The 23,234-nt window shown below is 42.2% G+C and overlaps 1 protein-coding gene and 1 pseudogene across 1 annotated transcript in view; one reads left to right on the top strand and one right to left on the bottom strand.

The window, feature by feature from the left end:
• Window positions 1-5,360, bottom strand: part of SMOC1 (SPARC related modular calcium binding 1) — a 122,127-nt gene extending 116,767 nt beyond the window's left edge. The window contains exons 1-2 of the mRNA XM_077819972.1: window positions 5,265-5,360; window positions 3,229-3,400 (exon numbers count right to left, since the gene is read on the bottom strand). Coding sequence (XP_077676098.1) covers window positions 3,229-3,400; window positions 5,265-5,360 — 268 coding nt within the window. The remainder of the gene's footprint in view (window positions 1-3,228; window positions 3,401-5,264) is intronic.
• A 4,195-nt stretch (window positions 5,361-9,555) lies between these two features.
• LOC144266537 (large ribosomal subunit protein eL32 pseudogene) lies at window positions 9,556-12,349 on the top strand (annotated as a pseudogene).
• Window positions 12,350-23,234: the final 10,885 nt, after the last annotated feature.

The following is a 23,234-nucleotide window of genomic DNA, read 5'->3' as shown; positions in this document are numbered from 1 at the left end:
GGTATGACAACTATTATGTTCATATCAGTTTACTGTTTGCACAAGCACAATTTTAGTTATCTGCACATAAATAGTAAATTATTCAGGGTACAGAATGCCTGTGACATTTGATTCTTTGTTTTTGGACCTTTCACCACTATGGAAATTGGACATAAAATTGCCATGACCACCTTAGTCAGGAGGGTATGCAGATGGGACATGACCAAGGAACATCTTTGCAATACAGAAGTGGCAATGGCGACTCAGCAGGCAGCACTCTGAGTCAGTGCGGTGAGTCCAGTGCCCCAGCACAGCATTAGAGTGCTCTGCTGTGACAGGTGCCTTCTTCTGAAGGGAACAAAGCCGATGTGTACAACAACTTGCATCTGCTGAAGACCCGGTAATCTTTGCAGGAGTAAGGGCATTAGCCTAGTATCTGGGAGAGATTCCAGATGTGGGTTATGACATCCTGCCTGATTAAATACCACCTGCAGTTTCAACAGGACACAGTATTCTTCATTTCCTATCCTAGATTGTTTAGTGCTGTTGCATACCATAAAATAGCTGTCATATTCCATCCTACAGGTGACTATTCCAGTGATGGGTGAAAGGACACTTAGAGTTTACAATACATTTTAGTTTGACTTCTGAATGGAAGGTGCTGTCATTCTTCCACAGCAAGAGGGCACTATTCATACCTTTTGTGACTGGGAATGGTTTTTATCCTGCTCTTACATACAGGTAGCTGATGTAGCAATATTACACAGCAATGCACACCTCAGTCTCTTACAGGCACCATTATTCATGAAGGTGGATCTTTATGCACCATTAGATAAGTTTCTAATTTGACAATAAAGAACATTAAAGTAAATTACAGCAGAACACTGCAAGAAAGGCTCTAGCATAGCAAAGTTAAATTTGAATCCAATGGCAGAGGACATTCCCCTTTATTTACTTCAGTGTAATTAGAAGTGCCTGTCTAAAAGTCTAAACCACCATGGAACACTGGGGGGGCTGCAGACTATGTCTAAGGGGTTTGTGAAAGGTTGTCATTACCACAGACCAGGTATTCAACCTGTAGTCCACAGACCCCTGGAGGTCTGCAGACTAGGTCTAAGATTTCCAAAGGGGTCCGCACCTCCATTTGAAATTTTTTTGAGGTTCTCAAGTGAAAAAAGGTTGAAAACCATTGGTCTAGACTCTTGTGCAGTCTTTATAGACACAAAGACAAGTTTCATCTGTGACCTGCAGCATGATAGGCTGTGCAATTAGCTATTGAACAGTTTTTCATTGGAATATGCTGATTAAATTGAAACGTTTCACAGGAACATATGGATTTTGTCAGTGTGTGGGAAGTCATCACATTTCCTTTCTAGGAGATAGAAAATTAAAAAAAGTTTAAATGAAATGTTTCAACTATACTTAGAAAAATAGAACAAATCAACACATTTCAACTTTATCAAAAACACATTTTCAGAATATTTTGTTTCAGGAGGAGAACTCCTGTGATTGACTTTTCATCCAGAGCCTGGGGGGGATGTGACAAAAAAAACACAACAAAAGTTTCAAGATCTTGGAATTCCCTGTGGGACAAAAATTCTAAATAGTTCTATTACTGACTGTCAAACTGAAGCTGTTTGGGATGAAATTTTCCATGCTGAGTGTCTGCCTCCAGCTACTTTTTGGGGGGTGGGGGTGAAGTTTCAGCAAAAACCTTTCAGCCATTTCTGAGAATGAGATCGGGGGGGGGACGAGGGGGACGACAAAAACTTTTGCCCATGTTATTACCGACCCATTTAATTGCCAGTCTCTAGCACTTATGTGCTTTGGATCAGATTTGTGAAAAAGCTGTTGTGTGTAGGATCCCTGCCTCATTTGTTGCAGAAGTTGGCAGGTAATAGTGAACGAGGGAGGGGCTTGCAGGAAGAGGAAGGATGCTTTCATGGCTAAGGTAATTGAATTCTATCCCTGCCTCTGCCACAGAGTTCCTATGTGATACTGGCCAAGTCACAAATCAGAACTTCCCACAGGTGGCCTCTAAAAATTGTGCTACTTCTGTTCTGGGTGCCCAACCTGAGACACCCCGGGTCAGATTTGCAGAAGTACTGAGTGCTCACAGCTGCAACTGAAGTCAAAGGAGCTGCACTTTCAACATATGAAGTGCTATTTATAGAATACTAAGTATTCTGAAAAAATCAAGTTTAGGCATCTCAAATTGGACACTCAAAATGAGTTTAAGCCTTTGACTTAGTATGTCTGCACATCACCTCCCCATTTGTAAAGTCAAGATAGTAGCAGTCTCATCTCACAGTGGCGTTGTGAAGAGTAATGTTTGAAGAACTAAAATAGGAGTACCATCACAGAAACAAAACACCCATAAGGAAATTAATTCTAAAATCCGTGCAGCATTTGGCTAGTAAGTAATGCAGGGGCCCACTCTGAGGATATGACCAGAGGGAAATTCAGAGTTTCCATCCCACAGGAAATTCCAGTACTGGTTTTCTGAATACTAAGGGGAAAACAATTTTAAAATATTTGCAGTCCATCTTCTGATGTGACAGGTTGTCGTCTCTCAGCTCTGGATGGCAAGAAGGACCCAATAAGTTCTCATTCATAGCAAGTAGTGGCTGCACAAGGATCTCATCTACAGTTACTTCATTTCTAAAAAAAGTTACCATTGTGCTTGAATGTCTCCACACTATTGCAGGCTGCGTGTTCTAAGTCAAAGATTGGCTGAATTGTTAGCCAAATCTTGGCCATACTAGCAAATCCAAACAAACCTCTGTTCCAGTGACCAAAAAAAATTGACAGTGCTCCCAGTTGAATGCCTCTGACAGTAGATGACCCAAGAAAGTTACCAGTCTTTCAGCTGAAAACATGGGGAGGAACCTTTGAATATGGCAATATATGAGAGTGTACTGCTGGTGGCTGGGCGCTGCAAATCCACTTGCGGGGGGAGAAGGAGGGGAGGCTGATCCTGTGTTCTCTGTATACCCAAACTCACAGCTCAATGGACACTTATTGGTCCCTTGATCAGCAGTATTCTCTACTTCCTCTGTAGAGAAAAATCATCCCTTCCTCCATCCACTTACGGGCCAGATTCAGATAGTATACTCAATTGAGTATAGTATTTCAATGGGTTACTCATGGAGTAAGGTACTATTTAACATAAGCATGCCAGAATCCAGCCTTAGAGTAAATAGGACTCCCGCCCCCACCTCAAAAATAACCAATTTGTGATTCACTTACCTTTGCATCTGCCTCGATGCACTACACTCAGACCTGAGTCCCTGCATTTGGCTCTCTGGTAGTCACACATTGACTCATAAGTCCTGCCATCTGAGGCGCAGAGGGGTTTCGACTGGGACCTGGAGCAGTGGAGGTTACATTGTGGGTCTCTGTCACGGTCGCTTATTAAAAACTGAAGAAGGTGAAAAAAGTGGGGGAGAAGAGAGACAAAAATATTTGTTTTGGTTAAAGTCAGCCCAGATACTTTTTGAAGATAGAGATAAATGAAGCAGTTTAAATTCTTGACCTCCATCTAGATTTTCACCAGACGATGGACTTGATTTAAAATGTATTTTATTTTGAAAGGAACCACCATTCACCAATTTTCTTTAAACAATACCACCACTCAGTGTGCAGCCTCTGGAAGAGTGGGCATAAAGGTGCAAAGCCAACAAAGCCAACACAGGAAGTGCTGTACTGAATGGACCCGTGACCAGTCTAGTCAGTATCCTGTTGCTAACAGTGGCCAACACCACATGCTCCACCCAAAGGTGTAAGAAACACTGCAGGAGGCAAAGGTGGGCTAATCTGTACAGATATTGATTTAAGTCCTGAAACCGAAATAGAATTATGGAAAAAAGTAGCACTGGAAGAGATCTCAAGAGGTCATCAAGTCCACTCCCCTGCACTGAGGCAGGACTGGGTATTCCTAGTTTAACCTGTCCTTAACGTCCAATTATGGGGATTCCACAACCTCCCTTGAAGCCTACTTTAGTGCTCCATTATCCTTATAGTTAGAAAGTTTTCCCCTGATTTCTAACCCAAGTCTCCCTTGAGGCAGATTAAACCAATTACTTCTGGTCCTACCTTCAGTGGACACTGAGAACAACTGATCACAGACCTCTAACAGCCCTTAAGCTTTGACTATCATTTTATATCCCTTCCAAAACCATTTTAAAATATGCATATAACATAACTCTGGATGTTCTTGCTATGCATATAGATGTACAGTACCTCCTGCAACCTTGTTAAGTGCTCAGACTCAGTGACATCCTATGGTGGAGGTAATTGTCACCTCCAAGTTCCACACACTAATTACATGTTCTGTGAAAAAGTATTTCCTTTTTATCAGTTCTGAAGTGGTCATTTTTAAATTTAATTGACTAGCCACTTGTTCTTGTGCTACAAGATAAGATAAAACAGAAGTCCCCCCTCTGCCATGTGTTATTTTATGTACTTTTATCATGTCCCCACTTCTTTCTGAAGGTAAACAATCCCAATATTTTCATACGAGAGGTTTTTTTGAGGTCCCTAATTCTCATCATCCTTCTTTGAAACCCTCTAATTCTGCAATATCCTTTCAGATATGGCAACCAGTATTGCACACCAGTAAGGCTACACCATTGATCTGCAGAATGGCATTATATTTTCCATATTCTTCTCCATCACAAAATCTTATTTGCTTTTTTGACTACAGCTGCACATTGAACAGAGGTCTTCATTAACCTGTCCACAATGATACCAAGGTCCCTTTCCTGAATGGATATGAACCAAGAAACCTTGATTGCCAGTCCCCTGCTATAACCACTAGATTACAGTTTCAGCAGGTTCTGTTTTTTCTAGTAGCCTCTTACTTTTCCATTTCCCTCTTGGCCCCTCTTATATGCCCCATTGTTTATAGATATTGTCAGGTTTCAATTTCTACGTAAAATCAGAGCAACTATTTGCAACAAAATTTCAGTGCAGCTCCAGTAATGAGTCTTATAAGGACCAAGTAGGGATTGATCTTTAGTCCTCTCTTTAGTCCTCTTTAGTCCCTATTATATACTTAACTTCACCCTTCCTTCTCAAAACCCCTTTCCTCTGTTGCTGACTCTCAAGCCTGGGAATCAAAGTCCCTTTCTCAAGCCTGCTGGCAAAGCACTTATGAGCTCAGCAGTCCAGAGCTGGCTGGCAAGTGGTCCCTGACTGACACTCTCTCTCCTTGCATATACAAAGGCACAGCTCTTCAAGTGCACTGATAGCTGGATGCCTTACAGGGAAATGTGAGTCATCACCATAATCACCTTGGAGTTACAGTTGTCTACAAAGCTGTCTGACTGTTTTATGCTTTGAGGTTCAAACTGTTTGGGGAGGTGGGGCAGAACCACCATTGCCCAATGTTCTAGTTTGGATTGGTTTTTACCACTCCAAAAAGATAGACTTATTTTAAAATGACAGGTTTCAGAGTAACAGCCGTGTTAGTCTGTATTCGCAAAAAGAAAAGGAGTACTTGTGGCACCTTAGAGACTAACCAATTTATTTGAGCATGAGCTTTCGTGAGCTACAGCTCACTTCATCAGATGCATACCGTGGAAACTGCAGCAGACTTTATATATACACAGAGAATATGAAACAATACCTCCTCCCACCCCACTGTCCTGCTGGTAATAGCTTATCTAAAGTGATCATCAAGTTGGGCCATTTCCAGCACAAATCCAGGTTTTCTCACCCTCCACCCCCCCACACAAATTCACTCTCCTGCTGGTGATAGCCCATCCAAAGTGACAACTCTCTTCACAATGTGCATGATAATGAAGTTAGGCCATTTCCTGCACAAATCCAGGTTCTCTCACTCCCTCACCCCCCTCCAAAAACCCACCCCCATACACACACAAACTCACTCTCCTGCTGGTAATAGCTCATCCAAACTGACCACTCTCCAAGTTTAAATCCAAGTTAAACCAGAACATCTGGGGGGGGGGGGGGGTAGGAAAAAACAAGAGGAAATAGGCTACCTTGCATAATGACTTAGCCACTCCCAGTCTCTATTTAAGCCTAAATTAATAGTATCCAATTTGCAAATGAATTCCAATTCAGCAGTTTCTCGCTGGAGTCTGGATTTGAAGTTTTTTTGTTTTAAGATAGCGACCTTCATGTCTGTGATTGCGTGACCAGAGAGATTGAAGTGTTCTCCGACTGGTTTATGAATGTTATAATTCTTGACATCTGATTTGTGTCCATTTATTCTTTTACGTAGAGACTGTCCAGTTTGACCAATGTACATGGCAGAGGGGCATTGCTGGCACATGATGGCATAAATCACTTTGGTGGATGTGCAGGTGAACGAGCCTCTGATAGTGTGGCTGATGTTATTAGGCCCTGTGATGGTGTCCCCTGAATAGATATGTGGGCACAATTGGCAACGGGCTTTGTTGCAAGGATAAGTTCCTGGGTTAGTGGTTCTGTTGTGTGGTATGTGGTTGTTGGTGAGTATTTGCTTCAGGTTGCGGGGCTGTCTGTAGGCAAGGACTGGCCTGTCTCCCAAGATTTGTGAGAGTGTTGGGTCATCCTTTAGGATAGGTTGTAGATCCTTAATAATGCGTTGGAGGGGTTTTAGTTGGGGGCTGAAGGTGACGGCTAGTGGCGTTCTGTTATTTTCTTTGTTAGGCCTGTCCTGTAGTAGGTAACTTCTGGGAACTCTTCTGGCTCTATCAATCTGTTTCTTTACTTCCACAGGTGGGTATTGTAGTTGTAAGAAAGCTTGACAGAGATCTTGTAGGTGTTTGTCTCTGTCTGAGGGGTTGGAGCAAATGCGGTTGTATCGCAGAGCTTGGCTGTAGACGATGGATCGTGTGGTGTGGTCAGGGTGAAAGCTGGAGGCATGCAGGTAGGAATAGCGGTCAGTAGGTTTCCGGTATAGGGTGGCGTTTATGTGACCATTGTTTATTAGCACTGTAGTGTCCAGGAAGTGGATCTCGTGTGGACTGGACCAGGCTGAGGTTGGTGGTGGGATGGAAATTGTTGAAATCATGGTGGTATGCATCTGATGAAGTGAGCTGTAGCTCACGAAAGCTCATGCTCAAATAAATTGGTTAGTCTCTAAGGTGCCACAAGTACTCCTTTTCTTTTTATTTTAAAATGAAACTTCAGAGAAGCATATCATTCAATCAGTTCAATAAGCTGTAAAGGGATTGAGAAGGCTAATATCACAAACCTATCAAATTCATTCTGTATGCTGCTGAATCTTTAGGTACGAGTGCATTATTAGAAATCTCATTTAAACAGCTGACAAAAGTGGGCTGGATTTAATTTGGATGGTGAAAGCCAATTTTATTCTAAATGCTTATTTGTCTGGAATTTGATGAGTATCTAGTGGTAAGAGTATGAGTCCTTTAAGTTTGTCAATTCCGTTCCTGCATTACTCATCACAGTTGGGAATTTCTGATCTTATTATTTTTAAAATGTTGGTCCAGGTCTTCGCAACAACATAATAGGATTTGACAAATAGACAGAAGTTGGGTCTGTGTATAATAGGTTAATTAAAATTTCTCTAAATTGCTATTGATCTATTTGTACCCACTGGAGTGCTAAAAGTTTTTCCAATGACAATCCAGTCAGGTATGCTAAGGTCCAGAGACAAAGCTATAGATGGAGAAGTTGAGGCCTCTACCAGTTTGCGATATCAGAGGCTGTTTTGCAGCTGCCCATATATACAAATTTTAAGAAGGAAAATTAAGAGATTGTAGAGTACATCTACAATTAGTAGAACAAAGGTGATAAATATTCAAAGATAGAAGCCATTCCCATCAGGAGAAACAGGAGGAGGTTTCTCAGACAATCCATTCTGATGGCTTGAGCTTGTTGGATTAAGGTTACATTATTGCAAATTCTTCACGTTACAGATTGAGCTCTAGATACCAAAAGATCCAGGAGGCACCCTAAAGTGGAGTCAGTGTCTACCACCCCACAGTACTGCTTCTAAGTTACAGAAACCCAGTTTGCAGCCTGAAAGTTTACTGAAACAAACAAACATTCAGTAAACTCTAATGAGCCAATTTACAAAATCAAAAGCCTTTTCAACATTTGTTTGGATTACAGTAGCACCTACATGGCATACAAGGTGGTTTCCTTACACCTAAAATGCCAATCCTGCCAAAAAGAGTTTGCAATCTAAGACGTTAGACAAGCTGGTGCTTGTTTTATTGAAAAGTAGATTATGTTGAAAAGTCTGCATTAAATTCCCAAAGGATATACAATTCTGTATAAAGCATGTCTGATCAGGGCTGGGAAGTAGTCTATTTAATAATCCAATAGGACTAGGTGGGTTGGAGATGTTTCTAAAGGGCTGTGGAATTTTTTACTTGTAGAATACAAGTTCCAATCTAGCCCAGATCATGGGTAGAGAACTAGAAGTGATTTCTTGTAAGCTAACAGATTTGTCTGAAGGAAAAGATGGTTCTCAAATCTGTCTAGTTGGTGGTTCTCAGTCCAGTTTTGAGTTATAGTGTGAACACCTCAGCAGCCTTTGTCACAGACAGTGATGTAAATACCAACAGATGGTCTTTTCAAAAAGAAAAGGAGTACTTGTGGCACCTTAGACTAAAATTTATTTGAACATAAGCTTTCGTGAGCTACGAATCACTTCATCAGATGCATGAAGTGAGCTATAGCTCACAAAAGCTTATGCCCAAATAAATTTGTTAGTCTAAGGTGCCACAAGTACTCCTTTTCTTTTGCAGATACAGACTAACATAGCTGCTACTCTGAAACCTGTTGGTATTTAGTGAACCCATCACTTTAGTCTGTACACGCTAGATCTGTAAGTCCACCTCACCATACACGCAGTGCAGGACTGTTCCTTATGGTATACTTTGTAATGCTTTGCCCCATTTCAAATTTAAACATTATTGTCTTCCTTGTTGGTGGTCTCTACAGAAAAGCCAAGGAGGGAATGTGCCATGGATGCTGAGCTACATTTCAGGCCATTTAAGTTTGTGTGAGGCACTGTACAAAAGCACACAAGAGGCATCCCTCCCCTCTCAAATGCTTACAATTTGTAAATCAGAATCTCACAATATGCGAAGGGAACCTTGGGGGAAGCATTTCTGTACCAGAACCTAAACCTCTCCCTTCTGCAAATGCATTTACACAGGTGCTCACTCAATCACTTCCCAAACTAGTTTCAGCTTCTTCAGACTTGAAAGAGATAAAAGGTCAGAATAAAGCTACATTTGCCAGCAAAGCATATCTGCTTTTTTTCCCCACACCTCAACACCACTGCTGACAAACACCACACACTGATTAAAGGGCTTTTAATGACTGTGAAGGAAAGCAGACTCCCTGCAGCTGCACAGCAGCTGGAACCACTTGTGTTATTTAGCAGAGAAAGGTCTGACCCCACAAGTGAAAATGAGTTTGGTGGTCACTCCTTCTAGTCCCCATCATAAGCACACTGAAAAATTTAGCCTGGCTCTTTCTGAAATGGTAGGCTCTACTGAAGCAGCTGCCCTGAAACAGGAATAGCAAGTTTGGATTGAGGAGCACTAACCTTGTGGAAGTAACTGACTGTGGAAGTACTCACAAGGAATGGAAGAGGCAGGATGTGGCAGTTCTGGATTAAGGTGTATTGGCAGAACTGCATTTCAGGAAAGAGGTGCAGAAGATCCAGAATGTGAGAAGTTGGCAGAACTCTGTGGGGACAAAGACTGAAAAAGATGGAGATGTGAGACATGATGCGGCCAGAAGTGAGGTGCCTTGGTAGAACTGCATAACTGTCGCCCCCACTAACAGCAGGGATTACTGCATAATAAGACTGAAAAAAAAAAAAGAGCTTGAGGAAAGAAGCCTGCACACAGCATGTCTCAAGCCAGCGTTACATGCCTGTGACTGTCATGGGCATTAAAATTCAAAGTTGAGGCGGGGGGGCAGGTGTAGTTTAATTATTTTATTTAAAAGAAAGGTGCACATTCCTCAGTCACTGCTCACAGGAGGAGAGGTTTTTGGAGGTTTGTTTTTTTTTTTAAATTCAAAAAGGGGATTTGCCCCATCCATACACATGGGCTTCTCTTATGGACTGTAGAAACCTTGTGTTCTGGGCTTAAAAAAAGAACCTAGTTTTGTGTTACCAGTAAACATGGACAGTCATGAATACATATTACTTTAATGTACTTTAAGTATTATATCCATGATATACCAAACACACTGATATACAAGCAAGGGAAGACTACACAGAATGGAGAGTTTCTGAAGAGATGTATTAGAATGATGCAATCAGCATTGCCGACCCCAAGTGGTCAAAAAAACTATGCAAATTTTTTTAAATCTCGTTTTAGCTGGTAAGTTTTAGGCTCCTTTTATTTGCCTTCTGGCTTTTAATAGAGCTGAGCAAAACCTTTTCAGTGAATAAGTGGTTTGCCTGAGGTGGAAAAGGATTTTTTTTAAAATGTCACACACAATTTTTGGATGTGTTCAACCCAAATTGAGTTTTTCCCCTTCCCCCCCAAACCCAATTTTTCAAGACTTCCAGCAAACCTCTTGGCGCTGCCTCTCAGGGTGGCCGCCATTAGCAACTGACCCCAGGCCTGCCCTCAGACCACTGGTGAAACCTAAGATCATCAAGAAGAGAACCAAGAAGTTCATCCGCCATCAATCAGATCACTGTCAAGATCAAGCGCAACTGGTGTAAGCCAAGAGGTATCGATAACAGAGCTCGCAGGAGGCTCAAAGGGCAAATCTTGATGCCCAACATTGGTTATGGTAGCAATAGAAAGACGAAACACATGCTGCCCACCGGATTCAAAAAGTTTCTAGTAGACAATGTCAAAGAACTTGAGGTGCTGCTGATGAGTAACAAGTCTTGTTGTGCAGAGATTGCTCACAATGTTTCCTCCAAGAACCGCAAGGTATTTGTAGAGTGAGCAGCTCAGCTTGCTATCAAGATCACCAATCCAAATGCCAAACAGACAAAGTTAGTTATTTGTGTAGTTTTTAAGTGTAGGGTTCATGTTTTCAGGCTTTCATCTGTAACCATAAGGGCAAGAAACTTTTTTTTAAAATGAAAAATTCTCGTGTAATTTCATCACTTCAGGATGTAGGACCTTAAGAAAACACACCCCAAATATCATGACACAATCAAGTCACATGAGCTGGCCACAATAGGTCTGCTTCCACAAGGATGGTCAGTGGGAGCCCTATTGCTTGGCCATATAATATTGCAGTGTCCCATTTAAGAAAAATAGGGCACTCACCTAGTATGTGGGAGACAAGTCCCTGCTCCAATGACTATTTACCTTATACAAAAGTAGAAGAGGAGATATTGAGAAAGTCTCACACAAGAATATCCCATAGCCTGGTGGATAGGGCACTCTCCTGTAATGTGGGAGACAAGTTCAAAATCGCTTTGCTTCAGGCAGAGATGAACTCAGGTTTCCACATGTTTGGCGAGTGCCTCCACCACTGGGTTAAAGGTGGCCGCCTCCACCCCATTTGAACATTTTGTTAATCTAGTCCTCCAAAATGAGAGATTTCATTTTTGACAAAATCGATTTTGGACAAGTCTGATCAGGACAAAGTTTCTTTTTGACTCTACTCAAAAACTTGATTTTTTTAATTCACTAAAAGTTTCAGTTCTGGTTCAACCTTTGATTTCTTTTTCCTTGGCATTGTCACAAGCCAAAAAGCTACTGACCTGAGCAGTATTTGAACTGGTGATCTAGAAAGAATACAAGTACCAGAGTCAAAGATGTTATGGGGACTGGGTCTTCTTGAAGGATCTGTATTTACCACATTGATGCACAGAACTATCTTCACAAAGAGAAAAAATTCAAGAAAAATTCTTAGAATCTGATCTTTACTTCCACAAGCTCTGCTATTGATTTAGAAGAGACAAGGACCAGACTCTTACACAGATTAGGAATTACTGTAATATCTAAATTCCAAAGCAGATTTTTGATTTACAGTCTATGTGCACAATTCCTTCATCACAATCCATATGGAAGATGATGGAAGATGTCAAGGTACTGGATAATAAGACATCCAATTTAAACTAAACTAGCAATTGTGCAGTTTAATAGGATAGAATACTGTTTTTAAAACACTTCAATATCTGGCAATTACAACACCTGTATTTTTATAAGTCATTTCAGTTTTATACAGCTAATCAAATGGTTTGTTTGGCTAAACATCCCCTAAAATCATAAGGCCAGAATAGGAGGTATACTATTGAACTGCAAATATGAACATAATATTGAATGTTGAAATAGATAGCTCTGCTTAGCTTGTACTGTACATCAGTTAATACATAACACACTTCTGGGTCCTCTGCCCTAGGAATCAGCAACTTCAAGGCAAAAACTGGCAACACAACTATGCTGTTGAATAGCTATGGTGGTGAGAGAGTAGCTGGGGAGAAGATAATTGAATACTCATACAGTACGGAAAACATATATTAAAAATGCTCCTGGAAGGAAGATTTTGGCTGCACTAACTTTAGCTGAGGTCGTCTGGGTAGTCTGGGAAGTAGTCATGCACCCCACCCCTTCCCCCCACCCCCAAGGATTTAACTTCACTCATTTAAAATGAGCAGTATTTTAACATTACTTGAATGAAAGTGCAACAGATATTCAGGCCATCAGATGTTTGCACTGACCCCCAAATACAAGAAATGCAAGTCTAACCCACAAATAAAGAAAGGTTAAACACACTAAGGGACCAACATACCTTTTACGGTGTGGGGTTCCCCCCAGTATTAAATTTTCCTATTATAAATGCTGGAGGAAAAACAAGAAATCCAGATGCTCACCTACAGTCAAGGCATGAAATTCTGGTCCCACTGAATTCCATGGAAAAAACTCCTATGGACTTCAATAAGATGAGAACGGCATCCTGAAAGTTTTATTGTTTTTAATAAAATAATTCAAATCTGTTTGATTTAGAGAGTCCTCTGCTTGTTCAGCATAATTCAAGAATTAAGCCATACACATAATGTCATATGACCTATGTTATGCAAGTCAGTCTTCCCAATGTAGTTGTATCCCATATTATAGTAAATTATATTGGTACCTGGGTTGTCCCCCGAGCCAACAAAACAATCACATTAGATGCTTGTTGCCGTTAGATGGTTAAAAGACCGCTATTGTACTATAATGGGATGTATCTTCCTTAAACAGAAGGGTTTCAGGGATTTAAAGCCAATAGGATGGGATAAGCAATAGAATGTACCTCCAGCTGAAGAGATCTTGAACAGTGTCACAGATGTGTACACAGATTCTCATGTTTATGAGAATGTTTAAATTAGAGGTTGTTCCTCATATTCTTTGCAATCTGCAAGGCATCCTAATATTAGTGTTAGAAGTTAGTTTTCTTGAACTTTGGTATAAAGTCAAAATATTGCCCTTTTCCACACCTCTCCATTGTATATCAATTAAAAGGCACCTCTGACCATTGCTAAGTTCTATCCATATTCCATATGCAACATATTTAGCCCTAAAAACAGCCAAAGTAGCACAGTGTCTTAGAGCTATTTTTCTAGAGCCAGCTCTAAATTGGCAGTCTTAGTCAAACACAGATAAGCTTCTCTCTATTTGTGAGCTTAAGTACAGTATGTTCATCTTGCCCATTTTGTCAACCAAAGTGCCTTTAATGCCAAAAATAACTTTAATTTTAATTTCCTGAAGTGTTAGAAGATGCAAGTGAACATAACTGAATTTAACTATATAATCCAGATGTCTTTCCTCCTTCCTTCCTCCCCCATATATTCTGTAGGCCCCATGAAAATTGTTATGGTTATTGCCATTGCTGGAGAAAGAAAAGCCATAAAAACCACCACCAGCATTTATTCTCTATCATCTTTTTCCATAAGGAGCGTCATTTTGCCAACATTCTACTAATGATTTTAATTGTGCTCTCCCAGAATAGTCTATTGAGAAATGCAAGACCTTCTTTTTGCCCTCATTCTGTCCGTCATTTAGGAGTATAGAAATAGCTTAATTTCCAAATTAAATAGAGGCTGTAATCTCGGAAACGTGAATGCGATATACACACCACACGGCACCATTTGGAAAAAAACTTACCCAAATTTGGGTAAGGCATTCCTTTAAGAGTCCACTCATTCCATATCCAAGAGGGTTATGTTTTCACCAGTTATTCTGATCTGTAATTTTTAAAAAATTATGTTCTATTATTTAAGTGATATGCTAGCAATAAGTTATTCTCTTTAATTTCTATAGGTTCCTGTGGTTTGGTTAACTCCATAGCCTGAAGTTATTTGACACCACCATCTCCCACATGCTTTATGAGGTCACTCTTTTCCCCAAGAGTCGTAAGGTTGTGCACCTAGGGAAGGCACAAATGTGCCAACTGTGGAGTGCCTGTAACTCCAGAGGAAAGCCCTGCTACAATATAGCTTAGGTGTTCCACAGAGGAAGCACCTACCCCTAGTGGGCCTTGTTTGCAGTACTCCGAGCAGGTCAGAGCTATGAAGGCTTAGAAGCCCTAAAGTGACATTAAAATTATTGCATTCATGTAGTAAAGCTTTCAGTGCCATATTATATATAAAATAAAATGTTGGCTGCATTAACTCTGGCCTTGTCTAGATTAGAAGATTTAGACACGCAATGTTGTACCTTCTCGCATGCCTTGTGTCTCAACACAAGAGTTGCAACTGGATCATGCCACAAGTCATGCCAAGCACTCTGGGGCATGCCTAGAATGAACCATGACTGACAGACTGAATCACATCAACTCAAACACATCACTGCCCATGGAGTTCAATGTTGTAATACAGAAAAACAATCCATGGACAGCTGTTCTTAAAGAGACAACTCTCCATTCTGCAAAGAGGAGAGCCATGCCAAAGGAGGTGATCAAGAGCCCTATGAGGCAAAGCTGGTTACCATGGAAGACTTTCCTAGTGAAGACTGTGGAGGTTTTGAGAGTTAGACCTGTCCTCTTACAATCCCCTGTGCATCAGCAAAGTATACCAGAAGGCCAAGCAGAATCACCCTGGAAGCATGGTCATTTGGGGCAGTGCTGAATGCATGCCCACAAAGCACTACCAGTAATATAATGGAGTACAGCACTAGGGTGAATGCAAACTAACAGCAAGCCCACTAAGCATGTGTGTGTGTGAACACTTTGTTTGGATGCACTGACTCATGCCAGCAACAGCTGAGACAACTAAATAAAGGTAGGTACAACTGAGCTATCAAGGGTCTCCTCCACAGGTCTTACTGCACATTTCCAGGTGACCTGGCCAATAGTCTTACAGCTCTGGAAGGAGCCATAATGCCACAGCAGGGCCCCAGTGGAGCAAATGGAGGGGCAACTGTTGCCATGTCACTCCACATATCTAAGGAATATTTTTCCTAGAGCTCCTAGACTCATGGACATTAGAGCCAGAAGGGACCATTGTGATCTAGTCTTACCTCCTGCACATTGCAGTCCACAGAAACTCACCCACACCTGAAATAGACCCTAACCTCTGGCTCAGTTACTGAAGTTCTCAACTCATGGTTTAAAAAGACTTCAAGTTACAGAGAATCCACCATTTATGCTAGTTTTAACCTGCAAGTTACTTGTGCCCCATGCTGCTGAGGAAGGTGAAAAAAACCCCCAGTGTCTCTGCCAGTCTGACTTGGGGGAAAATTCCTTCCCAACCCAGATTGGAAGATCCCACCCCCTCCAAACTCCACAGCCTTCCAAGTTCCATTCTCCTTAAGAAGGCTATTCTCTGTAAATGCCATTAGGTTAATAAGCAACCGGCAAAGAAGTATTCCAATGGAAACTGGAACACAGCCTTGATAAGTCACTACTGCCAACATAAGAAATAAGGCTACAACAAGATTTAAATCCCAGGAAGGTTGATGCTGCCCATCTGCATTCAGTTTATAGATCTCTAAAGGCTGACTGTCTCCTCTGAGAGACCAATGCACAACAAAAAGCCCAGTCTGCTCTTTGTGAGCATTAAAGAGTCTGTTGCACTTTTCATATATTTACCTCTCTGTCATCCTTAACTCAAGTTTCTCCTTAGGTTCCCCTCACCTGCCAGTCATCTTCCAGCCCAGAGTTCACTGTGTTTCAATGGTTCTTTATGGATATAAAAGTTTGAAGTTATTTAAGATTTTTACAGGGTGAAAGCAATTTTACACCACCCACACATACCTCTCGATCTGTCCTCCCTCCACCAAAACTTGGAAGAACAAATGGAATTTTAAGGCTTGTGTTTTTGTTTTGTTAAAGAGGAACTCAATGTTCTTTATAGGGAATATAGGAATCTCCATATCAAATTAGACCAGCAACCACCAGTCTAGTATCCTGGCTCTCACTAAGCACCCAGATCTAGCTACTAACAAAAATGCAAGAAATTCAATAGTGAGTAGTTCTGAAGCAACCTGCCCACAGGAAAAGCTCTTGGCTTCAATGTACTGTGCCAGTGAGATGCACAACCCAATCATGTATCGTGTGGACAGGTATTTCCTTTTATGTGTTTTAAAATTGGACCTGCATGACAGGTAGATCTTTCAAGACTACAGTCTTTGTTTTAAGAAGTGTAGTAAGGGTGTAAATTGTCAGAATGGCATCCTAAAAATGTTAAGATAAGGTGCACAGTTTTAAAAAGTCTTACAGTTAACTATATGGGTAAAATAAACACTTATTTTTATATACACACAGTACACACCCATGAACACAGGAGGTACACACAGATATCTTCCAACATACATCATATGGAGCCAGGTTCTGGATGTTCCGTTAATTGCGTCAGGTGGATTTTGGACTTCTTTAGCAGGGTTGGTTACATTGACCCAGAGATGCTTGTATTATTTTAACTAGATGTATAAGGCATGGTTTAAAAACGGAACAAAAATAATCCTGTTAGCCAAAGAAATAAAGGCAGCCTGGAATTTAGAGCAAGAGGAAGAAAAAATCAGGACACATGAAAGAACAAACTAATTTCCACTCAAAGCAGGATTGTTTTTCAAGTCTCCAAGGGACGCCTTGCTTTAATAATCCTACTATATTTGGCTGTTGTGTTAGGTTGATTTTATCTTCTTTCCCTCATACCTATTTAAGTCAAATGCTCCTATCACTTCCAGGGTGTAACCAAGCACAGTTTTTGCCCTTTTTGTGTGAATTTAATGTTGATGAAAATTTGGTGGGTGCAGAGCACCCACCGGCAGCTCCACGCCCCGCCCCAGCTCACCTCCGCTCCGCCTCCTCCCCTGAACTCACCGCCCTGCTCTGCTCCACCCCCCACGGGAAGCTGGGGCAGGCTGAGAAGCAGGCCACGGCTTCCTGCTCAGACCCAGGGAGGCGGAGGTGAGCCGCCCACACCGCAGCAGGTAACCGAGGGTAGGGGGCACGCAGGGGAACCACTCCCTGCCCCAGCTCACCTCTGTCACCCTTGGCCTGAGCAGGAAGCCGCCGCCTGCTTCTCAGCCCTCCCAGGCTTCCTGCCGAACAGCTGATTCGCGGGAAGCTGGGGGAGGGGGCGGAGAAGTAGAGCAGGGCGGGGCATTATGGGGAGGAGGTGGAGCAGAGGTGAGGTGAGCTGTGGCCAGGCGCAGGGCAGGGAGCTGCTGGTGGGTGCTCTGCACCCACCAAATTTTCCCTGTGGGGGCTCCAGCCCCAGAGCACCCAAGGAGTTGGTGCCTAAGGCGCCACTTTTGAGGTGATCAGTGGGGGAAGCAGCTGCTCCCCCCCAGCTATACTCCCCTGCCCCTAGGAGCCAGAATGACCTGCCGGATGCTTCCTGGGAGCTGCCCCATGTAAGCATCTCCGGGACTTCCCACCTCGACCCCCGGCACGTGCCTCTGGCTCTTAGGGGTGGGGTGGGCACCCACTATGGTGGCCCATGAGACCCTCCTGCCCAGTTCTGGGGGCAGGCAGGGGACAGGAGATGGGGTGGATGGGGCGGGGTCCTGGGGGCAGGCAACAACCCCCTGGTGGGGCGAGGAGGGAACCCATTGTTAAGATTTTGGCAGCTCATCACTGGTCCCACCCTGCCACTCACGGCAGCCTGGAAGCTGTGGGTTTCCCCCCGGCTTTGCAGCTCCCAGCCACCTGCAGGCGGAGGTCACGGTGGTCTTTGGAAGTCATGGATTCTGTGACCTCTGATAAAATCAGCACCTTACTTATCAGATATCAGTACAAGCTGCTTCAGGAGAAGCAGCAGGAAAACCCATAATAAGCAGTTCTAGAATAACTTGACTAGGAGGAAGTTCCTTCCTAACCCATCTCAGATTTGCTTGCATCCTGAAACATGGGGGTTCAGATCCCATCAACAGTTTAAATCTACGTAATGTAACTCTCTGTTCTCATCTGCCATAAGCATCCAGGCATTTCTGAATGTGATTACAAACATTGCTTAGCTGCGAATACATAATTTAGAAACACAATAAATTTTAGTTAACTTTGTCATAAACAAATTAAAGGGATCCTGGCTGGGAAATGGCAGGAAATAAAGTTCTCAGTTACTGGGCACTAACTCCACAAATCGGAGGGTGGGGTTTTTGGTAGGGGAGGAAAAGCAGAAACCAAGCTAAGGTTGCACTTACTTCCAAAGTAGCATAAGGTCTGTAATCTCAATATGTGACTCCTAGTGGATTACACTAGTGTGTGACCTTGTTCTGACCTATTCAAACCCAACCCTTTTATGGTTAGGAAGCAAAACCTTGAATTTAGTCAACCAATTTACTAAAAATTAGAGGGTGGAGGGAAGGAACCTGTTTCTAAAGGTTCCATCAGAGTGGCATTTATGGGCAAAGCTATTTTTGACGTAGATGAAGTGTGTGGGATAATTATCTTTAATAGATTTCCATATCTACTAATGTTAATTTAAATTAAAGCAGTTTGTTGCAGGAAGTGAAAATACTGTTGTTCTGTCATTCTTTTTTCTGAGCTCTTTTCACAAAAAGATTCAGGGTCTTGTTACGCAAATAGCGTGGCAGAACAAGCCAAAAGAATCCTGACAGAGAGATTGAAGGTTAGTTCTATTAACATGAAAAATTTTGTTTCACCAATGAAGTGACAAGGGTATTTCCAGAACTTAAGTGAAAGGAATGCTTATGGGATATTTCTGAAGGAAAACCTCACATGTAAACATGCTACATGGAATGCCAGCAAGCCATTAACATGGCCACTGCAGTAAACCCATCAGAAGAGGAAAAAACATATAGCTATTAAAGAATTGTGGGGAAGGGGTGGAAATGTTCCCCCCAAAAGAAGATCCATACTACCTATCGAGACATTAGAGGAAACTCCTCTCAGTTCTTAGTACTTATTCCCCCAATACAAGGCAAAATTCACTTTTGCCACACCTGCTTAGTGCCTATACCCCTGCAAAGACTGAACAGGGTTTTAAAAAGTGACTTAAAAGTGAACATGAACAATTCATCTGTATACTTGCGTATTTCTTTCCGAGTACAAAAGTTATGGACTGGCTTTTGGCTTAAGTGGACAGATTTTTCACGATAATTTTGTACTGCAGAACTGTTTTAGTGCTTGTTTATTTTAATCAAAAGGGAGGCTGCAAAGTTACAATGAAATGTTTTCACACTCCTGGCTAGGAACTGCAGGCAACTGATGCAGATTACCTGCTTCTAGAGAGGCACTGCAGTTTACATTTTTCATTCTTAGGGGGAAGTCAAATTTGCAGACATTTATTTCCAGCTGCATACGACATTTCACCTCCAATGCACATAACAAAGCCTCCAACTTTATCAAATCACCAGTACTCAGCTGCTTGCAGACTCTCGCTGGAACACTGAACTGTTCGGGGCTGATACTAAAATCACCACATCAGTAACAGAATTAAACATAAGGGTGATGTGCACCTCTTTTCACATTGCCGACTACCTCTGGTCCAAATTCTGTCTTCCAACACATATACAAAAGTCTCCAGATCAACTTTCCTCCAGTTGCGCTCACAGGTTTCAGAAGCATTTTGCAAACATCAAGGTACAATCCACATGCATGTCCCTTCTGGCTATTAATCTAGCGTGCACATACGAGATCTATTTTTTGTAATCTGTCTTCCTGAATCAGGGTACAGTATTAGGGGCTCTTAAAATGAGACAGACCTTTGCAGAATAAATCCTTGCCAATTCTTTGTCAAGATTATTGGTGGGGGTGGGGGTCTCTCTCTCTCCCCCTCCAATGGCAAAACAGCTGTGGTTTTATCTAGATTCCTCAGATTTTCTGGATCTCTTTCAGTCTGGTTCAAGACCTGGCTGTAGTACAGAAACATCCCCTCTCTCACTAGTCCGCACCCTTCTTCTGGCAACGGGCACAGATCAAACATCCATTTTTAAAAGGGCTATCAGCTCTTGAGTTTAATGTTTTTATGAGACATTTGCAGACTGAAATAGGAGTTATATGTGAGCAGATGTTTTCGCAGAGAGAGAGACCCCCCAGGAGGGCTATGTTGAATTGTTCTGTTCAGGGTACAGCATGTTCCTGTTGTGTGTGTTTGGTGTGCATATGAGGCTGCCTGGGCCAGAGTGAGGTTATTTGGTGAATATGGAGGAGAGGTCCCATGACATTTCCTTTCTAGCCAATGGGCAGTGTATTGTCTGCATTGGCAGGTCCTGAGAGGAGGGCATGGATGAAGCTCCATCCAGAAAGTATGCTGGTGGGAAATATGCAGAAGAAATTACAAGGTTTATCATCTCTGTTGCATGCATGGTGGTGCGGAAAGAGGTAGACGGATTGCTTAGTGATCTGGGGCAGGTGTCCTGTTAGATGAAGTAGCAGTAGTGACAAAACTCCTTTTCTGTATACAACTGAGTAGAAGACTGCAGCCTCTCCTTTCAAGATACAGGCTTCTCTAGTCATTGAGGTCTGTGGATTCCTACAATTTCCTGAAATGGTGCTACAGCAGATGACTATTTGGAAACTGAAACTACTGCAAAACATGGCGGCCCACTTGCTTTGTGGTGCTTCTACAGTCTTTTCTGGCTTCCATTTAGTTTCCTGTGGCTAAAAAAACACCCACCACACTATATTGATGGTGATTTACAGTATAATACACCACATGGTTTGGAGTTCCCACTATCTTAGGTGATTGTGCTGACACCCTCCAGATTTAAAGAGGGGAGGGACCCTTCGCTCTAGAACTCCCTCTTTGTCAATCCAGCACATCTCTCATTTGGCAGCCCTCAAGGGATTTGCCTGAAGGGATACTGAGAAAAGGGGTCTGACTTTTCCTTTGGGGGAGGGTGTGCAGTTTAAGTATGGTCAATACTAAATCAAATTGCTTTCATACTGTATAGATACTAAAAAATGTGCAAACAATGCATTTAAAACTCAAGTAAATAAAAAAGACATTGACCAGATTAAAAAAATAATGTCTGCACATAGAGGCCTTGTCTACACTAGGCAATTTGAAAAGAAAAGTCCTGTTACCACCATTGATTTGGCCCCACCCATGGTGGTACTCGTGTAGACAAGGTATTAGCAGACTGAGAAGGATTAGACTACACAGAGCTAGACAGGACAGTGTTTCGAATGCCTGGTGTAATACAATAGGCTGCATGGAGCCCTGTCTAAACTAGTGCTCACATCGTTACTATCATCTATGGAGCTCGGCCACTGCTAGAAAGTGGCAAATTTTATAACAAGAACCCTAGTGCAGATGCAGTCCAACTTTAACTAGACTATAGCAGCACTCAGTATGCCCTCATCCACAAAAACTCTGTCTGGTGCTGATCAAACACTGCCTAGAAGTCAGTGTGATCAGGAGTCACTTGTGTAAACTAGCCATCGTGTTTCAAGATGTTAAAAGATCCATAGAAGATGGGAAATGAAAGGATTGCCTTGTGGCTAAAATATGGGTTTATGTGACAGAAGGGTTAAGAGCTGCGCAACAGCTATGATGCAGACATGCTGTATGACCTTGCAGAAGTAACTTTGTTCTATGCCTGAGATTTTCTATTTGTAAGCTAGGAATAAACACTTATCTGGGGCACTGACGTATAGCCCTGCGTGGGACTAGTGTAGCGTAGAGCCCTGCAGTGGGACAGGGATCCTGTGGTCCCGCAGTACCCACTGCCATAACAGCAGGAATGGGATAAAAGAATAGTCACACACAGGGCTCTACTTGAAGCTTAAAGAACTGCACAGTGAGTGGAGAGATCCCCATCTGCAAAAAACACTACAGAAATGCAAACGATCGTAAAGTTTGTATATGGCAATATACTTGCAGTCCTGATTTTTTATGTTTTAAAATGCCACTCCTATACTACCAAATACAGAACACCATAAGTGCCAAAGTCAGATGAATTTTCTCTTAGAACATTAACCTTCTACTATTTTTACAATGTGGGAAAACTCCAGAGAACAAAGCACATTGACAGCCCTATGTGGGAGTTCAGTAATCTCCATCTCTGATGAGATTCCAAGGGCTGAAAAAGCCTGCCCCCATGTTCCACATGCACCCATATTACACACTGAAAGCTCATTATTGGTCCATAACAGCATGCAGAGGGTGACATTAGCGAGGGTTAAAGTAATCACTATTCAGTTTTGAGTAACTGTTTTTGCTTGATAGCTTCCTGGTACGCAACACTTGGCAAACTAAAAAGGTACTGAGTAGACAGGTGCACAGAAATGCACATGAAAGTACATAGGGCACGGGAAGTGTAACCACACTGTTTGTTTTCGGACTAGAAAACTGCAGGAATTGATTTTTTTGGTTTGCTAGCAGTTCAAAAAAACCTTTTTTTGTTTGGTTCAAACCAAAAACAGATTCTAGAATTTTTGGCAAATCAGAAGCATTGGAAAAAGTTTTAGGTCAAAACAAAAACAAACACACAAAAAACCCACAAGGGAACAGAGTGAAGGAAATGAAGGGCTAGTTTCCTGGAGAAGGTGACAACACTGCCACCCTTCTTATACCCAATAGCCCAGTGGTTAGGACACTCACCTGCAATGTGAACCCAGATGCCCTCCTCCCAGCTGAGTGCCCTAACCACCAGATTATACAGTCACTTTCTCTTGCCCAATGACTATTCAAGTGTTTTATATGCAGTGCAACAGCTTTAACAAAAAAGAGATTGAGGTAGAGCCATCCCAGAATAGCCAACAGCCTAGTGGTTACGACACTCACTGGGGGCAAGAAACGGGACATTGGATTCAAGTTCTTGCTGCAGAGTGGGTCTCCCACATCCTGAGTGAATGCCCTAACCACTGGCTAAAGGTTATAAGGGGGCACTGGCACGACCACCACCTTTGTGAACGGTGCCTAAATCCTCTTGTGAATTTTGATGTGT

This window comes from Eretmochelys imbricata, chromosome 6 (genome assembly GCF_965152235.1).
Source record: "Eretmochelys imbricata isolate rEreImb1 chromosome 6, rEreImb1.hap1, whole genome shotgun sequence".
Classification (NCBI taxonomy): Eukaryota; Metazoa; Chordata; order Testudines; family Cheloniidae; genus Eretmochelys; species Eretmochelys imbricata.
Note: the sequence above shows the minus strand (reverse complement) of the source record. Positions and strands in the feature narration are given on the sequence as shown.